Source organism: Phlebotomus papatasi, chromosome 1 (assembly GCF_024763615.1).
Source record: "Phlebotomus papatasi isolate M1 chromosome 1, Ppap_2.1, whole genome shotgun sequence".
In the NCBI taxonomy this organism is placed as follows: domain Eukaryota; kingdom Metazoa; phylum Arthropoda; class Insecta; order Diptera; family Psychodidae; genus Phlebotomus; species Phlebotomus papatasi.
Window position 1 is genome coordinate 66,510,300 of NC_077222.1, and position 13,229 is coordinate 66,523,528.

The 13,229-nt window shown below is 36.1% G+C and overlaps 2 protein-coding genes and 1 long non-coding RNA gene across 3 annotated transcripts in view; 2 read left to right on the forward strand and 1 right to left on the reverse strand.

Annotated features, from left to right (window-relative positions):
• LOC129810437 (chromatin-remodeling ATPase INO80) overlaps nt 1–13,229 on the reverse strand; it is a 144,700-nt gene that overhangs the window by 109,201 nt on the left and 22,270 nt on the right. The gene's annotated exons all lie outside the window — the stretch shown is intronic.
• Nucleotides 1,455–4,550, forward strand: LOC129797870 (uncharacterized). Its single transcript, XR_008751367.1, has 3 exons — nt 1,455–1,778; nt 2,691–2,908; nt 4,440–4,550. It is a non-coding gene; the product is annotated as an uncharacterized LOC129797870 (long non-coding RNA).
• Nucleotides 6,047–7,559, forward strand: LOC129810446 (putative serine protease K12H4.7). The gene has a single exon (XM_055860954.1). The coding sequence runs from the start codon at nt 6,079–6,081 to the stop codon at nt 7,498–7,500; it is 1,422 nt and encodes a 473-aa protein (XP_055716929.1). The 5' UTR covers nt 6,047–6,078; the 3' UTR covers nt 7,501–7,559.

The window sequence follows — 13,229 nt, forward strand, 5'->3', positions numbered from 1 at the left end:
TGTTGGAGCCTCCTACTCAGCAACGATGGTAACTTGGTTCAGACAGTACTATCCACATTTAATCAATGGAGCGTGGTCTTCCAGTGCACCTCTCTTAGCCAAAGCGGACTTCGTTGAGTATTTCGAGACTGTGGGTGAATCAATCAGGATTGTTAGTGGAGATGAGTGCTACAACCGTCTGGATGGAGCCTTTAGGGAAGCAGAACGAATGATAGAAGCTGGAGAATTTGCTGCCCTATCTGAGTTGTTCAATCTATGTCAACCTCTAACCAACAACCAACTTGATATTTGGCAATTCTTTAGCAGCCTCTCGGGATTGTTGGCTGGCGTAGTTCAGTATCACTGGCCGGGAGATATTGAAGGAACTTGCGAAATCATCATGAGTCAAGATACCGACATTGATGGATTTACTGAGTATGCTCGGAGGAGAATGGGTGGATGTTGGTCAGCTGAATACAAATATTTCGTTGAATACTACAGTCGAACTCAGTGGACCACAGACATCATGCGCCAGTGGCTCTTTCAGACTTGCAATGAATACGGATGGTATCAAACCTCGGGATCTAACAACCAACCCTTTGGATCAAGCTTCCCCGTTGATTTCTACTACCAATGGTGCACTGACATCTATGACATCCCTATAAGAAATGGATCCAGCCACGGATGACAGACCGGATATTTCCATGAGTGCCCATGGAAATAACCACTGGAGATCCCTTAGCTTTCCACCTGGATTCTTACCCCTGGTGTTCCGCATGGAATAAGGACGGAAATTTCCCTTTATATGGGTAGAAAACACCAGGGTTAATCCAGTGGTTTTCCCTTTGAGATATACCACGGGTAGACTCCCATGGAATCCGTGCGGAATACCAGTGGAAATTTCCAGCAGCAATATCCAGTGGTAGTCCATGGGGTTTCCCAAGGGATTTTTCAGTGATACCCCCGGAAATTTCCACTGGTAATCCTCTGGTTTTCCACCATGGTTATATGAGTGGAATGACAGTGGAAATTTCCAGGGTGATGAGTGGATATCACCATGGGTAGTCCAAGGGTTTTCCCGTAGAAAGTTCCAGGTGGAAAATTCCATCTTTCAGATGGAAAATCCCAAAGGAATTCATGTGGAGTACCAGTGGAATATTCCAGTGTAAACATCCAGTGGAAGACCCTTGGTTCTCCCACGGTTATATACACTCATACACATGGTAATATCCACTAGTAATCCTGTGGTTTCTCACCACGGTTATATGAGTGAAACAACAGTGAAATTTTCCCTGGTGATGGATGGAAATCACCATGGGCACTCCGAAGGTTTTCCCATAGAAACTTCAAAGTGGTGAATTCCTACTTCCAGGTGGAAAATTCCAGAAGAATTTGTGTGGAGCACCATGGAAAGTTCCAGTGTTCTATTTTATTAAAAAAAAAAAGATTTCACTCTGCGATATGTCTATTTTAATATTAATCGAAAGAATTTATCACAACGGTCTCTGTATTTCAAATGTAATCGACGAGTCGATGATGCGTTCGATGAGTAAATAACGCCATTTCAGCGCACGCGCATTGCTCACGGATTTTTCTGGAAGTCGTGGTGAATTGGTTCTTGTGCAGTTATTTGTGAAAAAAATACAATTAAAACTTTGAAAAACCAGTGACAAAAGTGTGCGGGATGAACAATAGAACTAGTTAAATAAAGTGACACGGTTTTCAATGCGAAATAAAGAAATTTAGTGCGCGAAACACAAAAAAATCATCTTCTCCGTCTCATTCTTTGTGTTGACAAGGTAAGACGCCATTTAGAAAAGAAAATACCGTCAAATCAACTTTGAGTCACAAGTTTTTCTTGAATATTTTCCAAATTAGTTGAGATATTTGAATATCCAGTGGGTAATACCGCCACCGAGGCTGGTAGATACCCATGGAAACTGCGTGACGCGTCAATACAAAATTACTATATACTTCACCAGTGGAATCCAAGGGGATTAAGGGTGGAATTCACCAAGTGGACACGTGGATAATTCCACTCTGTTACCAGTGGAATTTCCATTGGATCGCGCCGATTTTTCTTATATATTTACAATTCAACAGCACATAAAATCCATTTTATTGCTGTTTATTCGCTTTCCGGAAAGTCATGCAAAATTTTTTCTTGTATATTTTGTTGAAAATACCCAAGAAAGCTATAATGAACAAGAGATTTTACCTACTTCCTCCAAAAATACAAAGATTTTCTTAGATTTTTCTTATATATTTTGTAAAATATTCTCTTTTTTTTAATTTTATTTTATTGTTCAGAAGATTTTTACTGCGCTTCCGCAGAAAACGTTAGATTTTTGGGATTTTCTTGTATATTTTGTTAAATATATTATAGACACCCATGTTGATAAGGAGGCTCATACTGCTTCCCTTCTCTGGTAAATCTTACAACAAACACTTTTATCTTGGGTATTTCTGAAAATTTACAACACAATCCTAAAAATTTAGGGGATTTCCTTGTGAAAGTATGAAGAATAATCTGATCAGCGTTAGTATTTTGGGTACATTCAATAAAATGATCAAGGAAATCCTATACAATATCTACGATTTTCTGGAAGAAATAGGAGAGAAGCCCTGAGCAATGTGGGCTCCTTGTATAGAAATGGATTTGTATTATTTGTATAAACAAATAAAATAAATAAGCTTTTCATATTTTATAGACCATATTATACACGATAAGGCGATGAAGTCCTGTGCCAAAATAGTCGGTCAAATCAAAGACAGCAATAGGCCATGCAGAAAGCGTAAGAAGGCAACGCCAGCAATTCCATTACCAAAGAACACTTCAGCAGTACCTGGGCCATATACTCAGCGAGATTTGAAATCGTCTGAATCTACTCATACATCTATCTATCGTCTAAATCGTAAGCTGTGTAAGGTGAGTGTCTTTAATAATTTGTAGTCTACCAAATTATAAAAAAAACATACAATAGCACTATTGTAGTAAATTAAAGTAGCGTGTGCACGATGAATTTTCGATTCGTATGATATGCAGTCAAATTCAGGAGGATTCGGACTTCGTTTTTTTTCGTCGATGTCATTTCAAGATAATTTATTAATCAGGTGAAATGATAACTGTCTCATTGCGATCCATCGCTATTGTCGAATGTCCATTTATGGACAATCGAGATAATAACTTGCATTTTTGTCGCTAGTGTCGATAATTCTCGCCACTAGCTTATCGACGCCTCCGGACCTGTCGATTTGTACTTTCGAAGTGAAATTAAGTGAACATTTTGATTTTTTTTTAGTAAGTATCCTTTTTCCTATTTTACTCTACTAAATACTCTTTTACTCTTTAATATATACCTTTTTTATAGATAGATAGATAGATTTATTTTCTCTTAAAACATCTGCGGCTGCCACCGACTTCAAGACCGACCTCATCGGGCAAGACGGCAGAAAATCCCGAATCACTCGTTGTATAGGCCATATTTATTTTCATATTCATCATTAGACAACATATGAATGTGTTTTGAGAAGTTTTGCAGATGGAAAGAGGTGGGTCCCAGCATTATTCTTTTTTTATGGAGCTTGGTCTATAAAAACAAAAAGAGGAATGGTTTCATAACCTATAAAACTTAGGCTGTTCCCCATCGAACCGGCAAACATCATCAACGTACTAAAACAAGGTCCCGGAAACACAACGATCATCTTTTCAAAGGATTCCAATTCTAAGGCTCTGGGAAAGATGTTTAACCTGTCCTGCAGTCCGCAAGATTGAGAAATTCTTAGTAATTTTGAAGACAAATCTCAAGAAGCAGGCCAGACAGCCGAAAATTCGGCGGATTTTGCGAGGAAGTGGAAGAAAACGATCCATTATCGTGGAAAGGGCTTTGTCGTCAACTCCTTAATGAAGGGAATATTAAAAAAAATGCGGCGAGAAGCCATTGGTCTAAAAAAGAACCAAAATTTCAGAGAAATCCCAATAAAATTATCTTTCCGTAAATATTTGTATTTTTTATATGCTGTGGGTAATTTTTCAGAGCCATTATTCAATGGAATATTTGGCACTCAATGGGTCAAGTGGTAGAGCACTCGCTCTATGATGCAAGTGTCCCGGTTTCGAATCCCCTTTAGGTCACCAGGAAGTTTTCTGGCGTTAAAGGTGTTCGGATTGCATCCAGTGAGCTTCACTGCACTTGACTCCACGGGGCATGGAACTGGCAACCTCATCCCGTACAAGAAAAAATAATATAGCATGTCTAGAAATCTCCTTGCGGGAAGGCCCAGTTCCTTCATGGAATGTCGCGCCAGCATTATTTATTATTAGTCAATGGGGAATTTCAGCGTGCACATTTATTTACGTAAATTAGCTAGGCATACCTATCTCTAAAAATCAAGTCGTGCTCATGAAAATTTGGATGAGTGGCTAGTAACGGTTACTTTTTTTCAACTTTTCTTTCTAGGTGATCAACGATTCCTGCTTCTTTTGTAATTCATTATAATGTAAATATTTTTTCAATCACGTCAATATTTTTTATATATGTATCTGAACATTAAATTAATTTGAAGTTTAATTAGATTTTTTTTTTTTAAATTAAATGTATTATTTTTTTTTAATTTTATTAAAAAAGTGAAGTTAATACATGAAATAAAATGTTCTCTGCTATATATGACCAGTGTTATTACTTTAGTCTCAAGCTTGAACGATAATCTGAAGTACAAAAATTGTCTGAACGCTTACAGAAAAGTATATTCTTTAATAGAATGGAGATATTTCATTAGGCATAAAAAAAAGAAGGTCGCATAGAATTGACATGTCAACTCCAAGAGATTCTTAGTATCATCGATATGACAATACTTTCGCCGCATTCGAAGAGTATAGTGCTAAAAGAGGATCTTCTGTTGCATCGCCATCGCTCTCTTCCAGCACCAAGTCATCAAGAGGAAACATTTCTTAACATCCATGAATTGCCAACGCAATGGTCTTGCAGTGGAATGACATGGTACAGCTCTTACCATGTGGATTCCATTGGTATCCCATGCGAAAATACCGGCTGGTTTTCCGAGATCACCCATGGAGTGCCAGTGGAGTACCAGTGGAAATTACCCCGCCCAGGTAAAGCAGTTACCACTGGGTTGCCATTGGTATCCCATGGGAAAACACCGGCCGGTTTTCCGAGATCACCCATGGAGTGCCAGTGGAGTACCAGTGGAAATTACCCCTCCCAGGTACGGAACTTACCACAGGAATTCCCTTGGTGTCCCATGGGAAAATACCGGCCAATTTTCCGAGAGTACTCATGGATTTCCCATAGAGTACCAGTGGAAATTACCATGCGGCAGCTTTAGAATTTCAACGGGAATGCCCATGGATTTCCACTGGATAACACCACCACCGAGGCTGGTAGATTCCCATGGAAATTGCGTGACGCGCCAATGCAAAATTACAATGTACTTCTACAGGGGAATCCAGGGGGATAAAGGGTGGATTTCACCAAGTGGACGCATGGAACATTCCATTCTGTTACCAATAGAATTTCCATTGGATCGCGCCGGATTTTTCTTATAGGCCTTTTACAGTGATTCCATCAACCACAATATCAATGTTACTAATCTCAACCACAACGGAAAAAATCCTAACATCACCAACGTCTATTCAACTCAAGGACAATTGGATCCATGGAGACCAATGGGCGTACAGGAAGATGTTAATTATTTAGCACCAACAGTGATCATTCCTATGGCATCACATTGTGCAGACTTGTATTCCATCAAACATAATGATAGTTCTGACATGTTGGCCAGCAAACTGAGAATAAAATCTCTTGTAAGGCAATGGCTAATGATATCTTAAGATCTCCCACGATTACTGATTCAAAAATGATAAACTATTGTGTATGCTGAAATAATATTGATTTCAAATAATTTGTAAATAAATTTGTGAAGTACCAACTTATCAACACAATTGATAGATTTCATGTAAGAGGGTATTGCAAAATTTTGAATCGATCTTCTCTATTCGCTTTTATTTACTTTTGATAAGAGGTTTTTCTTACGAGTATAAAAGGTTCGCGGAATCTTGTCATAAATTCATTGTCAATCATGAATAGTGTTGTAGTGCTAGTTGTAGTTCTTGTAAATTTCCTAATTTCCTTTGGTTCGACAGAGTTTGTACTGGAAAAGTTTCATCGTGAACCTCCCCCGCCAGAAGTCAAAAGTACGAGAGTAATTAAGGAACAATGGATAAGTCAGTTAGTGGATCACTTTGACGTTAATAATCATGGACAATGGAGTATGAGGTACTACGCCAATGACGAATTCTACCAACCTGGAGGACCAATCTTTATCTTTGTGGGAGGAGAATGGGATATTTCACCAAACCGGGTTCAAGGAGGACATATGTACGATATGGCAAAGGAATTTAACGGATCGCTCTTCTACATTGAACATCGTTTTTATGGAAAAAGTCGACCAACACTAGATTTATCTGTATCAAATCTAAAATTACTGACAAGTGAACAAGCCCTTGCAGATCTTGCACACTTTATCCAAGTCAAGAAAATCGAAATTCCCGAAGCTGCGGAGTCACCTGTATTTCTGGTAGGGGCTTCCTATTCGGCATCTCTTGTAACTTGGTTCAGTCACAAATATCCCACATTGGTTACCGGAGCCTGGGCTTCAAGTGCTCCTTTAGAGGCTAGAACTAACTTCAAAGATTTTTTGGAAGTCGTTTCGCAGTCCATTATTTTAGTTTCGGTAGAATGTAAGGACCGAATTAGTGAAGCCATGAGGGAAATGGAAAGACTAGCTAATAGCGGTAACTATACTCATTTATCGCGCATGGCTCATCTTTGTGAAGAGTTAACAGATGATAACCGTTTAGATCGATGGCTGGTATTTCAACAAATGGCCTTTTACGTTGCAATTGTAGTTCAATACGGTAACCCTATTAGTATAGAGGAGTTAATATGTAACCCTATAATGAGTGAACCTGACGCACTTACTGGTTTTTCAAAATTCATCGAGAAAAGTGCCCAAGGATGCATTGTTAATGAATTTGAAAAAGCTTACCGATCATATCGAAATACTACGTGGGCAGGAAATCCTTCTATAACACGACAATGGATATTTCAAACATGCAACGAATTTGGATGGTTTCAGACATCAGAATCCCCTAATCAACCTTTCTCTTCAATTCCCGTTGAATATTACGAGGAGATTTGCAAATATTTATTTGGAGAGGATTTTCACTTGGAAATGATAGATCATAGTGTTTGCCTAACCAATGTCAAATACAACGGATTAAATCCAAATGTTAGAAATGTTTATTCAACCCATGGCAATTTAGATCCATGGAAAGCCGCTGGAGCCTTGGAGTATATCAATCATGAATCCCCGACATATATTATCCCTAATTACAGCCATTGTAGTGATTTGAATTCAATAGAACCATCAGATTCGATACCACTAATCGGAAGTAAAATACGTATAAAAGATCTTATTAAAGCTTGGGGTAACTTATAAGATGAATATATTTCTTAAATACATCACAGGCTCAATAAAGTCACTTTTCAGCAGGAAAACACAATTTTTCTTTTAACCCAAAAACACACCCTAAATTTATGAATGAACCTGTACCTATTTTCAGAATACCATCTCGCGACTGGAATTTTTTTTATTGCCGAAAGCACTTTATGGTTTTTCACTCGATAATTTTGTCTTAAATATGGATTTCAATGGACTAACAGAGCTCCCTCTTAATTCTACCGATGAAATTTTCATCAACACTATCTCCCATCATTTCACTTTAAAACCCAAACACACTTAAAGCTGCGTCATTAATTGCATCATTACACTCTTCATAAGCCGAAAGAGGAGAAGATGTAGACAATGAAAACAACTAAAATATTTATAATATTAATACATGAGACCAACTGCATCATTTTATGGCGCATATGAAGAAGAAATTAATAAAGCATTTCTTCCTCTTTAAGCGTCAGTTTCAATGAAAATCACAACTACTGAAATTGATATAAAAATCGATTTTATAAACCTTCAACTGCACTAAATCTAACCTCAAAATTTAACGTTCATTTCAATTCAATAAAAAAAAAAAACAGGATAGAATTCCTAAAAATCAGGGATTTATTTTGAAAAACTATTCATTTCTATTTATAAATAGTATAAAAAATATAGGATAACGTATAGGAAAATATGTTTTTCCTATACGTTATCTGAAATAACTTTTAACTAATTAAAAGAGTGCAAATCTAATCACAAATCCTGAGAGCTAATTGAAATTTGAAAGTTAACTACGAAATTCACTTAAATCTTTTGATTTGTGACACACCTAACCTCAAAAGTGGAACATGAACCCCTAAATCAGTGATAAGCCCAGATAAGCTTATGGTAGCTGAGATTCTTTACAGGCGACCTCGAAATGCTTGCAACTAGGAATGTGTGAAAATTCTATTGTGAATTGAATTTTGGGGGTAAAGAATAGCGTCGAGCAAACGTTTTCTACACTGAGAGAAATCCGAAAAATTAATTAGTTAATTTTACCCTGCAGTATTGATCCAAAATCGGTGTAAATATTACCCTTTTTAGGTGTATTGGGGGTTAAAGTTACCTTTTTCATGTTAATTTTACCCTTAAAAATGTGTAAAATTAACATTAAAAAATGTTGATATATTTTTACACCTAAAAAGTGTTAAAGTTAGAAGGAAAAAAAGTTAATCGCACCATCCTTTTTTCTCAGTGTATTTTAAATAGTCTGAGTGCAGAAGGCCAACGGAAGAAAAAAAAGTTCATTGAAATCGGTTAATAAACATTAGAGATAGAGTCCGGTTCATACACTGAGAAAAATAGAGGCTACGATTAACTTTTGGTCGTCATAACTTTAACACTTTTTGGGTGTAAAAATATATCAACATTTTTTAATGTTAATTTTACACCTTTTGAGGGTAAAATCAACATGAAAAAGGGTAACTTTAACCCATAATACACCTAAAAAGGGTAATATTTACACCGATTTCGGATCAATACTGCAGGGTAAAATTAACATTTCCGGAATGTTATTTTAACTTTTTCGGATTTCTCTCAGTGTATAGATATAGTAAGGGTCCGGATACAGTGAGTTAGTGTAGAAACGGATGGGACCCATCGTTAGAAAGATCTCGATCTCAGATACAATATATATACTAAAATTTCATCGAAATCGCATCATAAACACCAAAAATGCAGTCAGGTCAAAACATTTTTGATTATAGCTCGGGTCAGGGACCATCCAGGGAGGAGTGCAACCCACCGTTGGAAAGGTCTTGACCTTAGCTACAACATACTAAAATTTAAAGAAAAAACATCGTCCAGTTTTCGAAATATTCGCAGAAAGCACCAAATGCTAACCGATTTCGATTCATCTGAAATCATACGTATTTTCAGCTGAATATTGCTTACATTAAAATGACACTCGTGAGACAATGCCATTTCCATATGGTTAGCACTTTTTGTTCGAGAACTACTGACCAGTCAGCGTATTTTTGCTGATCGACTTAATAAAATTTCGCTGAAAACGCTGCCTTTTTCAGCTATCTGTGCTCGCTGGGAATGATAATTGAACTCATCATCCCTTTCCACATCGGAGATCATATTTTTCAAATGTGATTTCCGATTTTGATTTCGGCATCAAAATTTCCTGGTTAATCGTTTCTTTTTTTCTAAATTTTTGAACTTTGGTGAAATTGATGATGAAATGATTTAATAATAGGTTTTAGGGCCCGACTAAACTCAAGCTGATTATTGAGAATATTAAGTTTGTAAAATTTGGTAAAGATTTATCCCAAGCTATCGTACACTGAGAGCTTAGGCCCATCGATTATAAGTCCTTTGCATATCTGCCGAATTTTACAGGATAAATCTTTTCGAAGATCAAGTTAGTCTATTTGGGCCCTTACTCTTCCGAGTATGAACAGTGCGTATTTTTTTTAGGTTATCTAACCTAACTTTTAACATAATCTCTTATTTATTAAAAAAAAATGCTCTCAGATATTCACGTTGGTTATTTACAGAATTTGGAATACTAAAATCTTATTCTATATCTAAAAGTTAAAATACTACTCAAATTCCGGGTTATTTATTGAAAAGAAAACCGTAGAATCAATTTCTCATATCCACCTGAAGCCTGTTAATGTCAAGTATCGTCGTTATAATCATTTTTCTCATCAACGTCTTGCGGTGGACTCTATGGACTTAGCATCGTCATTTAATGATAATGGTAGCTACTTCTTGCACTTGGCTTCCTCTTTCAAGCCATCTCATCATCATGAACTTTTTGTCTGATATCTCTCTAAGTCACTTACCAACTCCCGGAGACTTTTTTTTGGGAGATGGAAATAAAGGATGGAATTTCACATAAAACTGAACCCAATTTGTTGAGACAAATTTAGGAATTGCAGAAAGGTACGCATAATTATGGAAATTTCTCAAGTAGGTATTTTAAAACTAATTACAGGTTAGTTAACTGCCTAATTCTTTGAGTAAAAAGTTTAGTAAAAAGAGATTTCGTTATCCCCATTTGAAATTGGAGAATATACTTTTGCACAAAGGGATTCGTATTAATTACTCATAATGCCATACCATCATAACTCTTTTATGTTTTAAATGACAGAAAAAGCAATTGGTGAAAAAACTAATCAGCTAAAGATACTGCATTTCAAAGGAATAGAAAAGAACATAAAATTGCAATAATTTCTCATCTTTTGCTTCTATGTAATACGAGAACCATGCAATTATATGCTGGAAGAAATAAAATATGAATTTATTAATAAGAAATGTAAACAAATAACAGGTAAATATACTTTGAAGGATTCTCAAGAATTCTTCTTCAGACCATTTTATTGATCGTACTCCATAAAGTGAGTAATATTATTTATCTTCCTATTTGTATTTGCTTAATAATTTCGACAGTGTCACGATTTATACACATATTTTGACAGAATTTTGCAAATTAAACAGTTTAAAAGAAAAAGCATTATTATCTTTATCTGTCGATCAGACTTTTTGTACCAAAACTAATCGGTTAAAAATAGCGGCTTGGGTCCTTCGAGAAACATCCTAAGCAATTTTGAACAAGCTTTGAGATGATTTATAAACCGGTTTCAATCGGTTTTAAATAGGGATCTCAGTGGCACAATACGAAAGACCGTTGTTGGGTCTTGGGCGGTGACATCTCTGACACGACTCTCAGAGTTGTGAGTTCGAGTCTCGCCCGGTGCAAGCAACTAGAAAAAGACATTTTCACAAGTGCTAAAAACGTAATAAACTGCACCGCTACTACTCAAAAACTTGAGTAGAACAGAAGCATTCTTTACGGTAAAAGCGTTCCTGAGCGATCTACTATCAGCAGATTCTTCCAACACGGAGCACATCATACAAAAATAAAGTGTCTCGTCTCGATACGATTATTAACAACCGATAAATTGGGAATGAATCCTCTCGTTCAGTAACAACCTTCGCGATTTGGGAGCTCTCTCCGGTTTAGTTTTTTTTTCTGTACCGATTCGAAGGTACATCAGAAAGAACTTACCTAAAAACCTATCGGAAGTTTGAAGATTTATAAACCGACAAGTTAAATAAAAGTGAATAAGTTCATGAAAAGAACATTTATTTTACTGAAATTTCAATTCAAACGTTCTGCAATTCTGAAATTCCACAAAACTGCACCTTTTGTAGCAAATTTTTACGCACTGTTGTTAACATTGTTGACGAAGGAATAAGTGTCAAGAATACCGAAATTCGAAATGGCAAAAAATCAGCGTGACAGCGACGAGTACGTGAACTTGGACTAGGTTTTCGAATAGATGCTTAGGATTCAGTCAAGGGTTGAACTTTTAATAATGAGAACATAGATTTTAACCTTGACTTATCCTCCTTTATTACTACACAACGACGTTTCAGAGCTTTATGACTCCTTCCTCAATTTTGATTTTCGAATAGGTTGGGTTTGGCTTTGGAGTGGCTTTGTCTCTTCGAAAGGTTATTACTGAACGGAGCCAATTAGTAGAAATCGGTAAATCTACCTTTAATCAAAAGTCCAATTAATTATCTGCTATTTACATTTTGTGTATAAAAGATTTTGAGGTGATCCATGAACCGGTGAATCACCAATGAATCAGTAGATGCATTAATTAAATTGTAATCTTAAATTCGATTCCTTTCATCTCATTCAAGGTTAAGTATTACATCTACGCATTTTTTAAAAACTTCTGAGCTATGAATCGTTTCAAATCGGTTATGAAAATCGGTAAAGAATACGTGGTGAACCAGTAAATCAATTTCTAATCTCGTTCATTTTCCTAAGTCGGTTCTGAAATGGAAAGTTTATTGCCTATCCAAAATCGAACACCGTCAATTCCTTATATGTCTGAATACAACTCTAATCTCTTTAAACCTGTTTTCAACTAGTGTTGAAGCGTTAAAGCGTTAATGAATTAGTAGCTAATTGTTTAATTAATTTGTTGTCTGCGATATTAAATTCTTTGGCTCCTAAAAGTTATAAAACCTAAGTTTTGCATCTCCTCAATTTTGAGTAAGTTTAAATGTGATTCATGAACGAGAGTAGTAGGTAGGTCCGTAGTTCGCTTCTGAACCGGTAATAAATTGTAAAAACCGTTAAATTGATTTCAGGTCCGAAGTCAAGTCATTATCTTGGCTATTACTCCTACGTAGTTCTGGGAAAGGTGATCTGCGAACTGATTTCAACCGATTGTAAATCGGTAAATGGATTTGTTGTAATAAATTCAATTTATTCAATCCCAGTTGAGTTTTACTTTTACGCAATTTTGGACAAATTTTGAGCATTTATAAATCGATTTAAGAACAGTTGTGAATCGATAATAAATCGGTAATGAACCGAAAAATTCTTTTCGTATCTAAAATTCAATCATTTGACTTTTATTTTGGCATATTCTAAGGTGATTTATCTAAAAAAAATCCTTCTCGTGGCAAGGGTTAGTTCCTCTGTGGGATGTTGTAGACCATTCCGTAATTAGAATTTATCTCAATCATATGTTTAACCTCGTAGAAAACAACTTTTGCCTCATCTCTTCAATCATCTGACCATTATTAGCAGAAAACTCCAGTAAGATGTATTAAAATATTACTATTATTTTATCGATCAGGCTTTCGTCTATTTTGCAATTTCTGTTACATTGGCTGATTGAATTGAAACAGAGTAAAATTAATAAAAAAAAACC